At 40.1% G+C, this 22,040-nt stretch overlaps 1 protein-coding gene across 1 annotated transcript in view; it reads right to left on the bottom strand.

Annotated features, from left to right (window-relative positions):
* The window catches only part of NEB (nebulin), a 196,655-nt gene that overhangs the window by 42,436 nt on the left and 132,179 nt on the right, over window positions 1-22,040 (bottom strand). Inside the window, exons 111-126 of the mRNA XM_088021705.1 lie at window positions 21,936-22,040; window positions 20,898-21,002; window positions 20,055-20,162; window positions 18,638-18,745; window positions 17,642-17,749; window positions 16,637-16,741; window positions 16,434-16,538; window positions 15,709-15,807; window positions 15,249-15,359; window positions 6,345-6,449; window positions 5,588-5,692; window positions 4,818-4,922; window positions 2,207-2,311; window positions 1,942-2,046; window positions 1,203-1,307; window positions 92-196 (exon numbers count right to left, since the gene is read on the bottom strand). Of these exons, the coding sequence (XP_087877831.1) occupies window positions 92-196; window positions 1,203-1,307; window positions 1,942-2,046; window positions 2,207-2,311; window positions 4,818-4,922; window positions 5,588-5,692; window positions 6,345-6,449; window positions 15,249-15,359; window positions 15,709-15,807; window positions 16,434-16,538; window positions 16,637-16,741; window positions 17,642-17,749; window positions 18,638-18,745; window positions 20,055-20,162; window positions 20,898-21,002; window positions 21,936-22,040 (1,689 nt within the window). The remainder of the gene's footprint in view (window positions 1-91; window positions 197-1,202; window positions 1,308-1,941; window positions 2,047-2,206; window positions 2,312-4,817; window positions 4,923-5,587; window positions 5,693-6,344; window positions 6,450-15,248; window positions 15,360-15,708; window positions 15,808-16,433; window positions 16,539-16,636; window positions 16,742-17,641; window positions 17,750-18,637; window positions 18,746-20,054; window positions 20,163-20,897; window positions 21,003-21,935) is intronic.

Here is a 22,040-nt window from a genome sequence, read left to right as displayed (position 1 = left end):
CCTGTCATTTTATGTATTGGGTTTTAATCAAATAACTCTATAGACTTCTTAAGGGAACTGAATAGGCTTAACTGGATCAAGTCATACATACCTCATTCATCAACTGAGTTGCATACTTGAAATGCTTATTGATTGGACAATCTGCAACATACTTGAAATCTGACTTCGTCCTTTCAAATACCTCTTTATACTTATACTAGAGAAAACAGAACATGGTTACTTGATAGCAGGCTGTGATTACCTTAAGAATGAGACATGTCATTTATTCTTTCACACAATTGAGCTAATTTATTCATGGAAGCCAACAAGTAATTACTGAACACTTTGCCTCCTAAGGCAATGAAATGTATACCCACATGGATACCTGAAAACTAGTCCCACAACACATACTTTATTGAACAGATATCAACTTGATCTATCTTCCATATTAGGCGAAAACACAAATCAGTTCCTTCTTTGTTTCTATATATTATAAGGGTTATTATTTTATTTTATTCTATGTGAACTTGAAGGCATTTTTAATCCATTACTTTGAAATAATTTTCCAGTAATTAATTAGATAATCGTAATATTTTAATGCAGAGGTGAGCTAACATCTAAACCACCAGCTGTTTTGAAATGACCCCATGAACTAAGAATGTTTTTTAACAATTTTAGGGGAGTGTAAAAAGACTATGTGACAGAATGAATGTGGTCCACAAAGTCTAAAATATTTACTATCTGGCACTTTTCAGAAAAATTTGTTGACTCCTACTTTGGAACTCAAGGGAAGCTAACCCAGCTACTTTATTTTGTAAATAGGAAAATGAGGCCATAAGAACAAAGTTATTTACCTCAAGTCACACATCAAGTTTGTGGATTAATCCCACTTTGTATTTGCTACAATATCAACTCTAACAAAGTAAGTCACCCAGAGACATAATAACAGGAAGGAAATTCTGGAAGAACCATGAGGAGTTATACCAAAATGACTTTTCATCAAATTCAAATAAATGATATAAATAAATGATGACTATAGTCAGTGAGGTCAGTACTAAGAAACTTTCTAAATAGAGTGAACCATTCAGTATGTACTCCAACTACAGGGTCTAGAAGCAAGGATAGAGAGAGACATATGAAAAGCTATTTCTTCAGTACTGATTCTCTCTGTGGGCACTGGAATATGTTAAATGCAGGTGGTTCTTATCCTTGAGTAGACATACCTTGCTGTAGAGAGTCTTGTTCTTTTCAGCCAGAGTGAAGTCAGGGGTATCATAGGCATAGCACCCAATGCCCTTAAGCCAGGTCAAATCTTCTTTATATTTTACCTGGGAGAAGAATATCATCAAAGAATTTTAAGAACCTATCTCCAAATAGTAGTAGGCTAAGATCAATACAAGTACAACAAATAGAAGCTCTGACTGCTGAAGTATAAATAATACTAAAGTATTAAAACAATTATTCAAGTTTCCAGTAATACTGATTTCTGCTTATTTTATGGTGTATTGTTGTATTATATATGGAAATTTTAATTTTTAATACCAATTAAAGCAATTCAAATTTAACAGGCATATTTTCCTAGAAAGTATATTAGCTCAGCAGCTATATTTTCATACAGAGAGCTGAAATTTCTAAAGTGAGCATTGTTATGTGTCTTCATTGCTTCATGAAGTTGTCTCTTCAAATGATCAAAACTAGTCTATTTCCTAGATGAAGTATATTACTTCCAGTCCTGTAATATGATATCATACATTTAGAAGAAAAATTAAGTTTATAAATTTGAATATATCTTTCTCTTTCTCAAGTTAAAGCTCAGTTATGTAGCAGTGAGTTTTAGGATTTAAACATCCATATAGAAGATCTAAAATCTGACTGTTTCATCAGTTTTTATGCAGTGTTTGATTTTATAAGTCACATGGGAATATGAATTCATATGTAAAAACAGAAAGTTTTGAGACTCACATCACTGACTGCATCAGTAACTGCCCGATGGTGGAAATGCTCTGGGCGATCAGGAATGGACAACCAGATTCCCAACTGACTCATGTAGTTCTCCTTGTATTTCACCTGTGATAAAAACACAAAGACAGCTATAAGTCTTACCCAACTTTAATGTAAAAAAGTCTACATTTCTCTAGAGAGTTTTAAGAAAGGGAGAATACTTAAAAAAAAAAAAAAAGATGGTAGGTTATTAAGCCCAACAAAGTAGAAATATCTAGGGACATACTTTACTAATGTCATCTGTGACTTTACGATGATAAACAATGTCCAGAGCATCCTTCACAGTGTGGTATTTTCCTTTGGTCTTTTGAAATGTTTCTTTGTAACGTAGCTAGAAAGAGAAAAAGCACATAGATTGTGAAAAACCACCAAGTTATAACTGAGTTCTTTTAAGCTTGAACTCTCTTGAGTCTTCTCTCTTAGGTTCTCCCATGAATAAATTTAGGAGAGATTAAAAAGCTCATTTTCACATCCAGGAAGAGAAGGACATTAGGAGAAAATTAATGAAATCTGAATAGAGTTTAATTAATAATGATGCATCAATATGGATTCACTCATTGTGACAAATGTACCGTGATAATGTAAGGTATTAACAATAGGGGGAAAAGGATGTAGGGTATATGGGAACTCTCTGTCCTATTTTGTAACTTTTCTGTAAATCTAAAACTACTTAAGAAGTTTGTTTAAATCTAAAACAAGCAAATAAACAAAAAGCTAATTGGGAGGAGAAAAAAGCAAACAACCTTTTTGAGCCCTAGACTTACTAATGTACATGGAAAGAAGAGAAAGATTTAATTTCCAACTCCTAGTATCAAAATGCCTTCTCCATAAAGCAGTCCTGCAACTTTATTTTATAATCTTGATCTCTTTGGTATTTCAAGAGACATCTCTGACCGTAACCTAAGGATATCACAGAAGATTCATCTAATTTTCACAAGATGAGTACTTCTCTGAGCAGTCTGTTTTCAACCTCAAGTCTTTTTTTTTTTTTAAAGATTTTATTTATTTGACAGAGAGAGAGAGAGATCACAAGTAGGCAGACAAGTGGGCAGAGGGAGAGGAAGAAGCAGGCTACCTGCTGAGCAGGGAGCCCGATGCAGGGCTTGATCCCAGGACTCTGGGATCATGACCTGAGCCGAAGGCAGACAGTTAACTGACTGAGCCACCCAGGCACCCCCAACTTCAAGTCTTTTTGGGTAGCTGAACAAACACATAATTAAAGGTGTCTTTTCTCTGATGTTGCAATTTAAGTTTTCACATGAATAAACTCATAAAATTGCTTAACTCTACTTGGGGGGTTTACCACTGTAGAAAAGCCAAACAATGCCAGATACTACCCTTGTTACATTGGACTATTTTAAAGGTTAGAGTTATCAGCATTGGTATGAGAAAGGCCTAGGGATGGGGCTGTCCACTGGGGCGTCATGAGCCCTAGGAGCCAATTTCATTGTGCAACTACTCCCAGAGAGGGGTGATATAGAGTAGGCTAGGTTCAATTAATATTCAACAGTAACCTTGAAGTGATAAAGATGGGGTTGTCACAAGAAGACTAAAAGTATCCTAGGGGATAGATTTTGAGGGTAGTATACAACTTTATTAGCTTGTATTTTAAGCAAAATGGTCTGCCCCTGGACCCCGAGAGTGTAGAACCAGTGCCTGGTATGTTGGTATGCTGTAGCGCTGAGCAGCACTCATGGGCATTTTATATTTAGTGAAGAGCATGCCAACTACCTTGGATGTTTCAGGAGATGCTGGCACTCTGTGCTCAGCCCACTTATGTAAGGCCATTGGATCTCTATACACCAGGTGTGGGTCCTATGATATCTCATAGGATCAGGGGCCAAGGTATTCATCCAAGTAGCAGGCTCCTTTCAGCTCCAAGTGAAAATTGCTGACAAAATTATGGAACTAAGATACTGTTTCAGTTTTGTTGTGCCCTTTCACATTTCTGTTTAGAGATCACTGTAATGATTTTAAGATGCCCTGAAATCCTAGAGCAATATTCTTAAATTGAGGGGTCATGGGGTTGCTGGAGCTTTGGGCTGAGTTGAAGTCCCAGTATGCCCAGTCCTCCAGGGATTCTGGTTCTGGTAATGGGTGCAATGCATCTGCAGGTGGGCTCTGAGAAATGAAACCAGTAAGAACTGGTTATCTACCCTGAGTTAATTTCATATCTTTATTAACAGGTAATCTCATTACCACTAAAAGCCAGTTGTGTCCTTGATCATGTGGTATGGGAAATGAAAGTTTGTCCCTCCTAATTCTAACAAATGTGTCATTCTCACGATTGAGATGGTCAAGAGAAGAAAGGGAACAAACATTTTCTGCATGTTAACTAAGAGCCCAGCACCGTGCCAGGAATGTTATCTTGTTTTGTCTAACTTCATTATCTTAATTCTTATCCTCATTCTACATACCAGAAAACAGAGTCTTAGAGAAATTAAAGAAATTATATAGAGTCATATAGCAGGCAAGTGACAGCAACGGGATTTGGAACCATGTTTGGCTGACTCCAAGACCATGACTTTAAGGATAAGTAACAGTTAGTTGTCAAGTATCCCTAGCAAATGCTACCAAAGAATTATAAGAAAGGGTTATAGTTTTGCAAAGAAGAACAACGAGAAAAACAAAGCTTTTAGCATCTCCCAGCATTATTCTTAGCTACTGTGCCTGACTGATACTGTTTGTGCCTTTTGTTGTCTCAGTGTTGTTGTTCTCATGATCCATGTTGTGGACCAGGTCTTTGAACTACAGAGGACTGTACTATCTTCTGTGTCTTAGTTACTACAACCTCAGCTGTCCCATCACAACAGAAGAAAGAAGTAAAGGATGCATACATCACTGGCATTCCAGTAAGCCTTCTTGGCTCTGATGAGGATTGGCGTGTCCGGAACGGGGGTGTACTTGTCCTTCATTTTTTCATATTGAATCTTGTACTTTTTCTAAGAAATAAAGATAGAAAAAAGAGACAAACCTAAGTTCAAATGTTTTCATTCTTCCAAATTCACAACCATGTCACAGATCCAGCCTAGGGACACTATGTATCGGGCTTGATAAGAGAATAGCTTTACCTTTTGTGTTTTGATGCTGCTGAGCATAATTACAGAAATGAGTTCCCTGATCAGAGGCAGCAAGGGAAGGTTTTAAGATTTTTTTTAAGATTTTATTTATTTATTTGACAAAGAGAGACACAGCGAGAGAGGGAACATAAGCAGGGGGAGTGGGAGAGGGAGAAGCAGGCTTCCTGTGGAGCAGGGAGCCCAACATCAGGCTCGATCCCAGGACCCTGGGATCATGACCCGAGCCAAACGCAGACACTTAACAACTGAGCCACCCAGGCACCCCAGAAAGATTTCTTTAAAAAATAATTTATATATTCTAAGGGAGAGAGACTGTGAGCAGGAAGGGGCAGAGGGAGAGGGACAGAGAGAATCTTAAGCAGATTCCCCGCAGGGTATGGAGCCTGATGTGGGGCTCGATCCCATGACCCTGAGATCATGACCTGAGCTGAAATCAAGAGCCGGCCACTTAACCAACTGAGACACTCAGGCACCCCAAGATTTTTTTCTTTAACCCAGTGCACCTTGGTGCCAAATTCCTGACTTACCTCACTGACCAGGTCCTTTATGTCTTTAGCATGCTTCAAGGCTTTGGTCTGGTTTCCAGCGTGATGATGGGGTCTCTCTTTGGTGGCAAGTTCAACATACAGATACTAAATGATTAGAAAATAGGCATTAGATGTTATAGAGATAAGACATTTATTATTTAGTATTCAATCATTTTCATTCATGTCTAACCCTTCAATGGGAGGATCGTGTCTACTTGTTGTTGTCCTGGTTTTTCATTTAACATATGTATTTCTGCTCATTTGTTTCTGTCTGTGTTCCACATTTGGAAACATGCATACATACGCTTAGTTACCTAATACCCTTAGGTTGAGTATGGCCCGATCTAAAACCATGTGATAAAGAATGCTGATGGAAGAATGAGAGGGTTCTGACAAAGCCCTCGACATATTCCCCCCTCCCCATTTTTGTCTGAATGCATAAAATGTGGTTTCATTTGTCATGAACAATAGATAGGTCCTACAGAATGAATCAAGCAGTTTGGTCCACAGACCACTCATCCAGTGACGAAAATTGTACACACGACTTAGAAAAATAGACATGATATTGCTTGTTTATGTACCACATAACCACAGTTATGATGGCCCCACAGAAAACTGCTAGAAGTTAAAAGCCATGAGGCTGCATCAAGGACAACCAAGTGTGAGTCTGTTACGGAGCTGGAGTGGGCAGCCACACGCTACCAGCCCCGGTGACGCCAGCACTGCGGGTTTAGGAGTCTCTGTTCATGAATCTCACCTGACTCTGAAGCTTCTGCCCTCGCTTGGCTCTTAAAAGATCAGGAGTATCAGGAACTGAGGTGAAGATCGACTTCTGTTTTTTGCCTGCAGCTCTGTAAACCAGCTGGACATAAAATAGTCATTACCATTATTTCCACTTCATCGACACATTATGTTCTCTGCTGGAAGATGCCTTTAGTGCTTACTTCATAAGGAAACCAGGGCCTGGGGCGCCTGGGTGGCTCAGTTGGTTGAGTGACTGCCTTCGGCTCAGGTCATGATCCTGGAGTCCCAGGATCGAGTCCCGCATCGGGCTCCCTGCTCGGCGGGGAGTCTGCTTCTCCCTCTGACCCTCCCCCCTCTCGTGTGCTCTCTCTCTCTCTCATTCTCTCTCTCGAATGAATAAATAAAATCTTAAAAAAAAAAAAAAAAAGAAACCAGGGCCTGTCCTGCTGCAACAGGCTCCATTTCCACCCAATAAAGCAATAATTTACCTCCCTTGCTCTCTTTTTCCTTTTCCCTTGTAACAAAATAAGAGACATTCTGTAGCCTGCCCAAGATTGCAGCCTCCTACTGCGTTCTTGGTCCTATTCTCTCACCTGTCCCGTTCCAGGGGCTTGTGCCAGCAACTCTACCCTCACCCTCTACATCTTCAACCTTCCCATTTCTCCAGCCTTCTCCCTTCATCTGCAAACAAATTCTAGTCCCTTCCTTCACTAAACCTTTTCCAATCTCTACCAATGACCTTGTTTCTACCTTCCACAGCCAAGCAGTCTATGTATTTCTTCTTTTTCTCCCTTTTGATTAATTTCTCAAGGCAACAGTTGGGCTTCCACCCAACCACACCAATGAAGTCGCTCTCATGAAGACTATCAAAAACTTTACAACTGCCAAATACAAGAACGGTTCTCTGTAGCAACTGAAACCGCTTAGCATTTTCATTCCTAAAAACATTCTTCTCTGTCTCGCATTCTGACACTCTCCCCTAAGTGGCTTATCTTTCTAGGCACTCCTCAGCTTCCTTCTATGTTTCTGCCCTTCCCCAAAGGCTGCCACTGGCTGGAGTCAGGGTTGGCTTCTTTCACCCTATACATTCTCCTCGGGTAACCTCATCTGTTCGTAGGACTCAATCATCTATTTGAGACTGAGGACTTCAATAGTCTTTAAGTCTGATTCATCTTCTTCTTTCTCAGAGACGCTGCCTAGTTCGACCTCTTGTAGAATTTCTTCTCTACACATCCTCAAGAGGCTCCTAAAACACCTTCCTAGGTCCTCCACTGGACCACTCTGCATGGCTCTTTCATCTTTCACAAGTCTGAGAAGGAGATTTTCTTTTTTTTTTTTTAAAGATTTTATTTATTTATTTGAGAGAGAGAGAATGAGAGATAGAGAGCACGAGAGGGAAGAGGGTCAGAGGGAGAAGCAGACTCCCCGCTGAGCAGGGAGCCCGATGCGGGACTCGATCCCAGGACTCCAGGATCATGACCTGAGCCGAAGGCAGTTGCTTAACCAACTGAGCCACCCAGGCGCCCTGAGAAGGAGATTTTCTTAAAGCTCAGATCTAATCATATCTTAATCCTCAGAAGTAATTCTTCAATGACTTTTCATCAAGTCTAATATTAAGACATCACCCCAGAATCTTCATGAGCTGGCTTCTATCCTATGTTTCTAGTCTCATTTCCCAACATTCTCCCACACTCCTTTTAATATTTGAAACTATTTCCAATTTTAAGAACTCATCATGGCCATTTTCATATATTGCCCTTTCTGCTTAGAATGTTCTTCCTCCTCTTATCTGCCTGGAAAGTTTATAGAGTCCACACTGTCTTGTTTATTCCTATAGGATAGCATTCATCATATTGATGTTTATCTCTCCTCACAGATTATGAGCCCATGGAATGCAGGGGCTCAGCTCTATCATCCTTTTATCATCTTGTACTTGGATAAAAGATCTGAAAAGCAGTAGTCCTCTGATAAATGTTGAGGGAGTTTAATATAATGAAGCAAACTAGGAAGTACAAATGGATAGCAAATAAATTCTAATCATAGATATAAATGCCAGTTGAACAGATAAAATATAGGAAATAATATGTATATACATATGTAGGCAACTGTCACAACTGTAGGCATGTCTATTTCTTTAACTACAAATTATATACAAGCACGAGTTGAAACAAAATGTAGCTCATCTGCTTGGGGCTGTTTTTTGTATTACTTCTGAAAGAAAAGAGATAAACTAAATAAAATTTTACTATTTCTTCCAGGCTAAATTTCAAATAAAGCAAGCCAACAAACTCATAGAATCTTATGGTTATAAGGACCCTGAATCATCTACTCCAATTTTCTAGCTCAGGAAATTGGGGTATTGAACATGTGAATTATACAAGGTCACACAGCAAACTGGAAGCAAATCTGGGACTAAAACCCAACTCTCCCATGACATTTCTACAATTTTCTTTGTATTATATTTCCCCCATACTTAGGTATGCATTGTTGATGCTTCTTCATTTTTTTAAAATTTAAATCTCAGTTGACCTGGAGTGCAATATAGGTTTCTGGAGTAGAAGCTAGTGATTCATCACTTACATAAAACACCCAGCACTCATCACATCAAGTGCCCTCTTTACTACCCATCACCCATCTAGCCCATCCCCCACACACCTCCCTGTTTATGCTACCTGGGAAAACACCCCTGCTTGCTAGTACTATGAGGTATAAAAGTCAAGAATCTATACAACTCAAAGACAATTCAAAAGTCAAGAACTCTACTTTCCTTTTGCCATCAAACTTTTTACTAAAACAGTGTTTTCCAACCTTTCCTGATCCGAAAACCCCCAAAGTCCTTATTAAAACAGATTTAGAGGTTCTACCAAAGAACTTCTGAATCCAGAAGAGTCATTTTGATCAGAATTTTTTAAAATTCAATTTAAACTAAATTTCTCCCACCCACTACTTCCCATCTATGGCAACCACCATATATGTGTATTTTAGATTCCACATATAAGAAAGGTCATATGATATTTCTCTTTCTCTGACTTATTTCATTTAGCATAATGCCCTTGAGGTCCATTCAAGTTGTCGCAAATGGCAAGATTTCATCCATTCTGATATTTGTGGCTGCCACCTCCAGGACGCCTCTTGGTCACTTGGCTCTGAAGGTCAGGGGAGCTTGTGTTGTTCCTGGTGCCGTGTGGTGGTTATAACAAAGGCCACCCAGAAAGGAGCTCACAGCCTTGTCTGGGAGTCTGATTTTTGCAACTGCAGCCAGGAGACACCTCTACGTCATCTAACTCTGGTGGCTGGTAGGGCTTACTCTTGTGGGTCCCACAGGACTGTAACCAATGGAGAAAGAGTTCTTAAATAGCTACCACCCCCAGGGCACAGCAAGAGACAACAGACCCAGGAGCTCAGTCTTTCTGTAAAGGCGGCTTGTTAGCTCATCATCATGACTGCAGCTTGAGGGGTAGGCTTCTAATTAAAGATGCATCTTGGGGCGGACCAAAATCCTTTTCAGAGAACTTAGAGGGCATTTACTATCTTCATTCTTACCCTCTGCTATGCTTTGGAGTGCTAATATCTCCTGTGGGGAAGCCTTTTACACCTCTGGTCCCTGATTTTTGCAGCTGCCAACCTGGGGATACCCCTTGATTGCTTGGCAGTGGTAGCCTGGGGGGGGGGGGACTTTTATTTCTGGGTCCCCAGGACTATGGAAATCAGAAAGACAGTTCTTGGTAGGCTACCACCCCAGGGGAACTGCACAGACAGCAGACTGGAGCATACGCCCAGTCTTTCTGTGAAGGAGGTCTCTTTGCTTGTCCTGGATCTTTGGCCTGAGGGATAGGCTTTAGGTATGATGCATGTTTAGTGGCCTATAGAGCTGCCAACAAGGAACAAAGGTTGTAGATGCTATCTTGGTTCTCTACCTTTGCCTCGCTCCAGCTTGCTGGTTTCACCCAGAAAAGAACTTATACACTGGTATGGAGTCCTGCTTTCTTTCTTTCTTTCTTTCTTTTTTTTTAAGATTTTATTTATTTATTTGACAGGGAGAGAGCACAAGCAGGAGGAGCAGCAGAGGGAGAGAAAGAAGCAGGCTCTCTGCTGAGCAGGGAGCCCAATGCGGGGCTCAATCCCAGGACCCTGGGATCATGACCTGAGTCGAAGGCACATGCTTAATGACTAAGCCACCCAGGCACCCCTGGAGTCCTGATTTCTATGATTACCAGCCAGGGGACACCTCCAGATTGCCTGGCTCTGGTGGCCAGCAGGGTTTATGCGTGCAGTCCCTTAGGATTGTATGTATTTGCATACATTTAAAAGCTGATGCCTGAGGGTTTGGCTTCCAGTCAGCCTATATCTAGGTGCTGAGATCCTCCCCTTTGGGACACTGCATGGTCTTGGCACATCCTCAACTACTGAGAACTAATAAAAATAGAACGGGCTACTTGCACAAGCGTAAAGGTTTGAGAGACAACCAAGAGGTGAGACGGGGTTCAACAACAAGTTTCACTTCCTACATGAGGCCATTCCTTCAAGATTGGGAAAGGTGGTTGTTTCACTTATTGTATAGAAATTAACACAGAGAGTCAAGCAAAATGAAGAAACACAGGAATATGTTCCAAATGAAAGGACAAGATAAAACTCAGAAAAAACCTTAATAAAATGGAGTTTGTTTACTCGATAAAGAGTTTAAGTTAACAGTCATAAAGATGCTCACCAAACTGCAAAGAAGAATGAACACAGTGAGAATGTCAACAAAAAGATGGAAAATATAAGAAAGTATCAAGCGGAAGTCACAGAACTGAATAATACAGTAACTGAACTGAAAAATAATACAGTAACTGAACTGAAAAATACACTCGAGGGGTTCAATAGCAGACTAGCTAAAGCAGAAGAAAGGATTGGTCAACTTGAAGACAAGGCAGTGGCACTCACCTAACCAGAGCAGCAAAAAGAGAAAAGAATGAAGAAGAAGTGAAAATAGCCTTAGGGATTTGTGGGACAGCATCAGATAGATTAACATTTGTATCACAACACTTTCAGAAGGAAAAGAGAGAAAGGGACAGAAATCTTATTTGAAAGAATAATGGCTGAAATATTAATTTCCTTATGCTGGGGAAGAAAACAGACATCCAGATCCAGGAAGCCCAGGAAGTTCCAAATTAGAGGAACCCAGAGAAACCCACACCAAGACACATAATAATTAAAATGTCAAAAGTTAAAGATAAGAAGAAACTATTAAAAGCAGCAAGAGAAAAACAACTTGTTACATACATTGGAACCCCCCCCCATAAGAGTATCAGCAGATTTTTCAACTGCAGACCAGAGGGAGTGGCAAAATATATTCCAAGTGCTGAAAGAAAAAACTTCTGACAGAGAATACTCTACCTTGCAAATTAATATTCAGAAGTGAAGAAGAGAGTTTTTTAGACAAGCAAAAGCTAAAGGAGTTCATCTTCATTAAAGCAGCCTTACAAGAGATGTTAAAGAGATTTTTTTAAGCTGAAAAGAAAGGGTGCTAATTAGTGATAATAATACATGTGAAAAATAAATCTCACTGGAAAGGTAAATATACAGTAAAGGTAGTGAATTAATCACCAGTACGAAGGTTAAAAGACAAAAGAAGTAAAAACAACTATGATTACAATTAGGTAAGGGATACACAAGACAAAAAATGTGTAAAATGTGACATTAAAAACATAAAACATGGCAGGGGGAGTAATGTTGAGCTTTACAGTGGGATCAAACTTAAGTTGTTATCAACTTAAAAAAGACTGTTATAAATACAAGTTGTTACAAATTGTTTCATGGTAACCATAAAGTAAAAACTGACAGGAAATATACAAAAGATGAAAAGAAAGAAATATAAGCATACCACTAGAAGAAATCATCAAACCACAAAGGAAGAGAGCAAAAGAAAGGAAGAGAGAAGGATTATAATAACAGCCAGAAAACAATAAAATGGCAATAAACACATACATATTAATAATTAATCTAAATGTAAATGGACTAAATTCTCCAATCAAAAGACATAGAGTTGCTGAATGGATTAAAAAAAACAAACCTACTGGGCACCTGGGTGGCACAGTTGGTTAAATGTCTGACTCTTGGTTTCAGCTCAGGTCATGATCTTGCGGTGGTAGTATCAAGCCCTGTCAGGCTTTGTGCTTGGCATGGAGTCTGCTTCAGCTTCTCCTTCTCCCTCTACCCCTCCCACTCACGCTTGTTCTCTCTAAAATAGGTGAATAAATCTTAAAAAAATAAAAAATAAAAAACAAGACCTATCTATATACTGCTTACAAGAGACTCACGTTATATATAAGGACACACAGAGACTGAAAGTGAAAGGATAAAAAAAGATATTCCATGCAAATGGAAATCAAAAGAAAGGTGGAGTAGCTACACTTATATGAGACAAAACAGACTTTAAAGACTAATAAGAGACAAAGATGGGCATTACATAATGACAAAGAGGCCAATCTAACAAAAAGACATATTTGTAAATATGCACCCAACATAAGAGCATGTAGATATATAAAGCAAACATTAGCAGACCTAAACAGAGAAAAGCAATACAACAATAGTTGGGGGCTTTAATACCCCACTTACATCAACGCATAGATTATCCAGACAGAAAATCAATATGGAAACATTGGCCTTAAATGATAGAGTAGACCAGATATTTACAGAACATCCATCCAAAAGCAACAGAATACATATTCTTTTCAAGTGCATAGAATATTTTCCAAGATAGATTGCAAGTTAGGCCACAAAACAAGCCTCAGGAAATTTAAGAGGATTGAAATCATATCATGCATATTTTCGAACCACAATGGGATAAAGCTAGAAATTAATTACATGAAGAAAATTGGGAAATTCACAAATATGTGGATACTGAACAACAATGGGTCAAAGAAGAAATCAAAAGAGAAATAAAAAAAATTTGAGACAAATGGAAATGTAACATACCAAAACTTATGGGATAGAGTTCTAAGGGGAAAGTTCATAACAATGCCTACCTCAAGAAACAAGAAAAGTCTCAAATTAACAACCTAACTTTACACCTCAAGAAACTTGAAAAAGAAGAACAAATGAAGCCCAAAGTTAGTGGAAAGAAGGAAATAAATATCAGGGAAGAAATAAATAAAATACAAACTAAAAATATAAAAGGTTGATGAAAGAGCTGGTCCTTTGAAAAGATAAACAAAATTGACAAACCATTAGCTAGACAAGAGAATTCAAAATCAGGAATAAAGGAGATGTTATAACTGACACCACAGAAATACAAAGTATCAAGGAGACTACTATAAACAATTATGTGCTAAACAAATCACACAATCTGGAAGAAACAGATAAATTCTTGGAAGCATACAACATGCCAACCCTGAATCATGACAAAATAGAAAATCTGAACAAATTACTAGTAAGGAGGTCGAATCAATAATTAAAAACTTCCCAACAAATAAAAGGTCAGAAGACTTCACTGGTGAATTCTAGCAAACATTCAAAGAATTAATACCAACCTTTCTCAAAATCTTTCAAAAAATAGAAGAAGTGGATCAATATTTTATCAAATTCACATCATTCTACCAGTGAGGCAAGTGTGGGAGAAAATGAATTATTGGAGAACAGCTATTCTTCTTCCTCAATGTTGAGCATAAGACACACAGAATCCCAATAGGAATTGGGAAAAGGAGAAATTAAAGTTTTAGATAATTCTGAATCCAAACAGCCAAGAGAAATAAAGGTATTTTAGAGATACCAATAAGCATGTTAAGTTGCCATTCGATGTTTTATTATGTGGCAGCTGGAGGACAGATGTGATACTTAAAGCAGTGGTTTCTAACACTGGCTGCATGTTAGAATTATTATGGAGCAACTAAAAGCATGCAGATGTCCGGACACAGAGAATCAGAAAGTCTGGTGGGAGGTTGGGGAGTCGGAGTCCACTCAGGAGTAGTCTAGAAATATTTCCCAGGTGATTCTGATACACAGCCAGTATAGAGAAGCACAACCTTGCTGAGACAGAAGAACATAAGCATTCCTGGCTAAGGGCTAGTGCCGGCTGAAGCAATACATGTAAGCTTTCAGCAAAGCATAGGGGCTCAATGTAGCATTTGTAAAAGCTAAAGAATTAATCATCCTCTGCCTCTAGCTCACTAGGAGTTTAGGAAGCTGCACACCCCCTAGTAAGGGCAACATTTGGTTTGCCAGGACATCTCTAAGTCTAACAGCATAAGTGATTCTTATTTAGCAGCCATCAGGACCACTGAAAATGGGGAGTCAATGAAGTGGCCTGACAGCCAATGTGTGGCTTAGCTCGGTGAAGCCTGATGAGGCCATAAGACAAAATGGAAGTTGAATGAGAATGGCCAACTCACCTGTAATAAGAAAGACCATTTACATTTGTGGAATGCCCTTATCTTTACAAAGCACATTGAGTCACTGGCAAACATGGCCATTTATTACAGCCAAGGCACTACGGACTACACATCTGAACAAGATGGGGTCTACCCCTTGAAAGGAACCAAGAGTGTAGGTGAGAGCATGAGATCTATACACAATTAGCTGTGATAACTCAGAAGCCTCAGAGCCAGTTGAAAATGAAACTAAGTAGTCTAGGATTTGTTGAGTGGGCAGCAGAGCAGGGAGCCATTAAAGACTTTTCCAATGGCACTGCCATGATTAGGGTTTCTGATAGCAGGGATTAAAGAGGGAGTTTTGAAGTAAATTCGGTTTTGTAGTCAAGTATCAATATCTTCATCTCATCAAAAGGGAACAAAATAAGTAAACTGAGGCAAAATGAGGTACACTGACTTGCTTAGATATGGAAGCCACTCCGTAATTAAAGGCAGAGGGGATTTTTTGCCCAATGTAGTCACCGGAGGAACAAGTCACTTTACAGTGACAGGTTCAGCATCCTTACCTCGCTCAGATGTGTCTTCAGTTCCTGCACTTTTCTGTACTCCGGAGTGTCAAGCACAACTTTGTACTTGTCTCGCATCTTCCTTGCCTTATCAGTGTACAGGTAGTTAGACTTAAAAACACAATGGAAATAGAAGTTAATTGATCATTTAAGGAATTGCATGCCATGGTCACACACTACCTTTCATGTGCTGGCATGTGAGACTTGAGCAGGCCTTTCATGTACCCTGGATGTCTTCCCATCCCAACAAAGATGACTGTCATTTCACTGAGTTCATCACCTTTCACAGAGGCATGTATCAGCTTAAGTGGGTCACAACTGGTTCAAGTTGGTTAATGGTAAATTTCCCCTTAAAAGTAGCTGCAGGCAAAGATTCTTTCTGTCCAGCACCTTGTAGCTGGTGACGGGATGTATGGAAGCTGTGCGGGGGTAGCTACATGTCGTGAAGGTGTGCACTCACCCAGAGTTTGCGCAGGTGCCGGGAGCGAACCATGTCGGGAGTGTCATACAGGAAGCAGCCCAGTCCCCTGAGGATCTGCAAGTCCTCTTTATATTTAATCTGTGTGGCAGAAACAGAAATATAGCTGGCCATGAGTAAATATAAACCAGGAACAAATAAGAGTAGTGACACTTTTATACTATTTTTCTTTTTGGTTGAACACACCCACCCTCTATTCTTAGTTTGCTTGTGCCCAAATGAATCAGAGGTTTTAAAATTTAATCTCTGATCTGGACCTGAGGAGAATACTGCTATTTGTTATTGTTACACTGATGGGAGAAAGGCTTAGATTGAATGGAATGGTCTTTTAGGAGAAAGAAACATTTAAGGAGGAAAAAAAAATGGCAGGAGGAAGTTGTTAAAGGGGATGGGACTGGGGATGAGCAGGAGGAGAGTACTGAACAGGACCCAGGACAGAGACTGTATAGAGTGAGGAGCTGGTAAGGATTCAGTGTTGAATGCAGAATGGTGGCCAGCGAATCTTACATTCCCAGGTGGTCCTCTTACTACTACTATTTCCATAATTGGAGAAATGTGGGGTCCTGCTTCCACACAATTTCACCTCCAGGTTATATACTCAGTTTAGAAGTACTCAGTGCAGAAGACTTTTCAAAGACCCTGGTTGGCTTAAATGCAGACAGCCTCTTGGTAAGAGCCTTTCAGAAAGACCCCTATGAGATGCTTACATCACTAGTGATGTCTCCCACGTAGCGGCAATGGATCACTTGGGGTGTGTATGGCATTGAGATCATGTGGCCTTGCATCTTGAAGAAGTCTGATTTGTAGATCAACTAAAAAAAATGCCCAGAAACACACACATTAGAGACCAAATGGTTGACATTCCTCCCTGGGTTCCACAGACTGCCCTCTCTCCTAAGAAAATACCCACCTCACTGACAGCCTCTTGTGTCTTCTTGACTTGGCGGATTTCAGGTGTGTCAGGAGTTGTGTGAATCTTGTCTTTCAGTTTGTGGTACAATTGTCGATACAATCTCTACATTGGAAGAAAAACCATTCCAGGTATTTAGCGTAGAAAGAAGAGGGCGTCGGTTGACTAATCAACAATCAAATATTCTACATAAAGAGCCATACGGGGGGCAATTAAGGTTAAAGAAAGTGACTGAGATTAGGAAAAAAGGAGAAAATGGTACTTATTTTATTTAGGTGAAGAATTTTGAGCACAAAGACTTCCATATTCTATCAGATGATTGGATCGGATCAGATATACAAACCAATCATTTATATAGAAAACCAGGGTCATGAGTCAGACTAAAATGCAAATTTATTAAAGATTTTTTAAATACAAATGTCAAAAAAGGAATTTCATTATAATCTATGAATTAGGTCTCTACAATGGCATTACCAAATACAGAAAAACGTTGCCAATCGATACAAGTATCAAAATGGTAACTAAAAGGACCCTCTTACTCCTTGCTGATGTATAAATTTCTAACTAAGGTACAGTAGACTCTTAATGCATTTCAAACAAAGCCATGGTCTTTTTAATTTTTATTTTAATTTAAATTCAACTAATTAACATATAACATATTATTAGTTTCAGAGGTAGAGTTCAGTGATTCATCAATCTTATATAATATCCAATGTTCATTACATCACATGTCTCCTTAATGTCCATCACCCAGTTACCCCATCTGCCAACCTCCCCTCCCCTCCCCTCCAGCAACGCTGTTTTTTTCCTATGATTAAGAGTCTCTTATGGTTTGTCTCCCTGTATGATTTTGTCTTGTTTTATTTTTTCCTGTCTTCCCCTATGATCCTGTTTTGCTTCTTAAATTCCACATATGACCATATTGTCTTTATCTGATTGACTTATTTCAAAGCCATGGTCTTCTGAAACTCAATACTTCCCCCACAGAATGAACATTCACAGTACCTCACTGGTAACATCGTTGACCCTCCGGACATGGACAAATGGAACGTCTTTGGGGCCAAGTGTGTATCCATTTGCCTTGATGTGCTCATAAACTTCTTTGTATTTGAACTGAAAAAGCAAAATCAGATAAGTTCACTGATGGACAAGCAGAGAGGAGCTTTACATTTCTCAAATAGAAAGGAGCTGCTGCTTTCATTTGAAAATCACTCTCTAGGATTAAGTATAAGGAAAAGTCACTGACAAAATTTCAATAGTAATCTGAATCTTGAAAAGTATTTTGTTGGCTAATAAAGCCAGGTCCAGAAAGGAAAAAATTCAGTGTTGCCTAGATAAATCTGTTTTTAGGCAGGTATGAAAAAATATAAGAAAAAAACCCTATATTTTTAGTCCCAGTAGAGTCAGGAAATTAGGAAATGCAAAGAAGAAACGAGAGACTACTTTTGAGATTGATGAATGGCTTTATAGACTGATTTAAAAAAAATGACAAGTGAGATGATTAAATCCGCAACTCTCTGCTTTGGAAACCATATTTTTGGGTCCCTGGTCTTGGCCCCTGCCTGGCCAGCAGTTAGGCAAGAAGTCCTTTCTTTTCCAAAGGAATACACAGTGATGTTGTATCTTAAAGATAATACTATGGCCACACATCAGCAGTGCGTGTATGAAACTCCATTTCTGGTATATGGCTTGGAATAGTTCAGGATGCATCAGTGCTAATGCCAACAGAAGTAAAAGCACCATGACAGCCATGAACCGTGAGCCAACGTTCATGCAGATACAATCCCACAAAAGTCCTATGCTAACCCACTGGGCTACACAGGCACTGCCAAATTGCAAATCCACAGCGCCCCTAGGAAACACTGTTTCCCCTTCTCTAGTCCCATCATTATATCACATTGAACCTTCAGGGTGTGACTAGGGCATCAGAGAGGCTATTAATGAATATTAGTGCCCCCCTCCCACTTCAGACCCCATCTTAATGAGGAGGAGACCACTCACATAACTGCTCATGTATCGGGTGTCTTTGGCATGTTTGAAGTGAGGAGTGTCTCCTGGAAGCCTATATCCAGTAGGGAGAGAGCGCCGGCCAGCTCCTCGGTACAGACCCTGCCGGAATGAGGAAGAGTGGGTAAATCACATCTACGTCAAATAACTGATCTAAGCTAAACAAGCCACATGCAGCTCACGTTAGGTTTTCAATTAGATACTTCATGTTCTTATGTTCACTAAACTGATTTCAGGAAGAAATTAAGTAAGTTCTAAGAGTCAGGCAATGAATTAGATTACTCTTAACCTATTGTTTTCGAAAAAGAGAGTGATGAGTGAAGGGGCTCATAGGAAATAATTCTTCTATGTTTCGAACATATGCCCAGTTAGCTGCATGGTATCTAGCAAGAAAATGGGAAAAATAGAGAAAACAGGTAGTCAGGACCACTTCTGCCATTAACTCCACCCTCTGATGATATTCATGTCATCACCAATCCCTAAGACAGTCATAATTATAAGGCACATCTTTGGAATCCATCCTCCCCATAAAGACAGTGTCTTGATGTCAGGCTGGGAAGAGGTCACGATCCTCCTATCACTGGCAGAAGGGGGGAAAGGAGTTTCCGACTGTGACCTTAAATAGTCTGTCTAGGGGCACCTGGGGGGCTCAGTCAGTTGGGCGTCTGCCTTCGGCTCAGGTCATGGTCCCAGGGTCCTGGGATCGAGCCCCGCATCGGGCTCCCTGCTCCGCGGGAAGCCTGCTTCTCCCTCTCCCGCTCCCCCTGCTTGTGGTTCCCTCTCTCGCTGTGTCTCTCTCTGTCAAATAAATAAATAAAATCTTTAAATAGTCTGTCTTTTGGGGGAGCTCCAGGAGTAGGAATAGTATTTGAAATATTAAAAACCAAATTAAAACCAAATTATTTTTAACATTCAATACAGGAGATTAACATTAAAGGTTGAGACCAAAGTAGCATGACCAGGTAACACTGAATAGGGATATGAAATATGTGAGTGGAATCCAGTTTCATTCTCTTCTGAATTCCAACGGTAATTTCTAGCTCTCTCTCTTATTAGTAGTAGTCTTCTGTGATTATATGCCTTGTCTTTGTTATCTTGGTTTTTAAGTTTTTTGAGGCAGAGAAAGTAGGGTGGTTTCCTTCACTGTATCGTGTAAACCCTGCTCTCAAAATGCCCATTGCGTGCTTGGGAAAATGATCCTGCGAGCCAAGAGAGAAGACAGACTATGTACGATTTTGGTTCTTTTCTTTGTTTTTTTAACTCATGTGAACGGAATAGCATTTACAATTGGACAAGTTCAGGCTGAGATAATGCCCAGGCCAAGGTGGTCTCCCCAGAAGCCAATGGCCTGGCCCTTGTAGGCTGCCTCTTGGAGTTCTGCTGGGCACTGTGTCGGGTTCGCACTGCTCACCTCACTCTGGAGCTTGTATGCATGAAGGGCCCGCTCCAGATCCACAGTTGTCCTCGTTGGAGCCACTTTGCCTCTGACACTGCGCACGTAGTCATGGTGGTAAACAGCCTGTGTGCAGAGAGGAGTCAGTTGGTTTCGATTGCAGCAGCATTGTTGGAAAGAAGCAAAATAAATGGAAACCCAAGTCTCTCTTTAAAAAAAAAAGTAGCCTGCTTCCCTTTGCCCAGGGAATTCACAATAGGTTTTAACATTCTCACTCACCGGTGGGATTTACTGTTTACTTATTAACCTGCGGGGTTAGTAAAAAAAAAAATTAAATAAACAGCAGCTTTGTGCGGGTTCTGCCCGCTCCGCATCAGACATGACAGTGGGTAGGACGTATGTGGCGCACACAGAAGCACGCAGAGGCGTGGCCGGACGGGGCTCTGCCCAAGCCTCGTGGAGGGTGTGCAGTAGAGGCCAGACTCCAACCACATCTCTCCCTTCAGAGCCTGCCCGCCCCTCCTTCTAGCACAGTTAGCTCTAATTTATTAGAAGGCTTCCACAGCGAGACAGAACGGTTGCTCTTGACACAAGGATACAAAACACAACTTCAAAGCAAAAAGCTCTAAAACACCAAGTATTTCATAGAGTGAGACCACTGACACCTCCACCCTGGGAACTGACTGAACGCACCAGGTTGTTAGGAAACAAGAGCAGAATCGTTAAGTACTTTCTAAGGCGCTAACTCTGGTCTCACAGTTAGAAAAGGCCACTTCTGCTTGAGCGGCGGCCCCGTCTTTATTACTGTCCACATTATTTTATTACTGTCCACATTACTTTATTCCTGTCCACATTACTTACATCACTTAGTTGTTTCCCGCTTTTGACAGCCTGCACGTAGACTGGGGTATCAGTGACCAACTTGTAGTCATTCCTTGTCTTCTGTGCATGAGATTTGTACTTGATCTGCCAAGAGGAATAAAATAAGCCTGTGTCAGATGGTTCACTGTATGAGAAATTGCTGCTTTCACAGAGGGTTTGGTTGCTTTTAACTCATGACATTTATTTTCATTAGCACTTATTCAATCGACAGGGAGGCATTTGAATTTTATGATAATCTGCATAATTAATGCTTATAGTCGTATGGAGCTTCCAGAGCCTTCTAGCAGGCTAGGAACATTTAAGCTTTTTTACTGAAATCTTGATTACAGTGTTAATTTGCTTGGCAAATTCTCTCTTTATAAATAGATCCTGTCTATATCATCACAAGCACCTCGCAAATTAGGATTTTTTTTTCTAAGTTTTTAAAAAAGTTTTCTTCTTCTTAAGATTTTACCTATTTATTTGTCAGAAGGAGGGAGAGAGAGCACAAGCAGGGGGGAGCGACAGACAGAGGGAAAAGCAGGCTCCCCGATGAGCAAGGAGTCCGACACAGGACTCGATCCCAGGACCCTAGATTCATGACCTGGCAGACACTTAACTGACTGAGCCACCCAGGCATCCCAATTAGGAGATTTTCTTAATATGAGAATTATGTGCTCAATATATCTGAAATAGTCCAAATGTAGAGAGAGGAGCCGTGGTTCCCTTCTCCACAAGAGGACAACGGGACAGCCTGACTGCATTGCTTAATAGGAAAACTACACGCATGACTGAGAAATGACTGTTCTCTGCTCTTTAGCATCTTTCTCTAGCTCAGCCATTCTCAACACAATGTCATGAATTAAAAGCAACCAAACCCTCTGTGAAAGCAGCAATTTCTCATACATTCTCAACACCACTTAAGACATAGCTGGTCTGTGACAATGTCCATAACTCTCCCTTTGACTTAGACTCTGTAGAAAAGGAAATATACTTAAAAAAAAAAAACAACTAAACTAAAATACCAGGCAAACTCACATCATTCCGTAGATCATAAGCGTGTTTGGCATGCAGAATTTCAGGAGTGTCCCAGATGTAGCAACCAATGCCTTTTAGCCAGTTGAGGTCATCCTTGTATATAAT

Source organism: Eumetopias jubatus, unplaced genomic scaffold (genome assembly GCF_037043125.1).
Source record: "Eumetopias jubatus isolate StellerSeaLion01/CBP00866 unplaced genomic scaffold, mEumJub1_p1.0 scaffold_3, whole genome shotgun sequence".
Lineage (NCBI taxonomy): Eukaryota > Metazoa > Chordata > Mammalia > Carnivora > Otariidae > Eumetopias > Eumetopias jubatus.
Note: the sequence above shows the minus strand (reverse complement) of the source record. Positions and strands in the feature narration are given on the sequence as shown.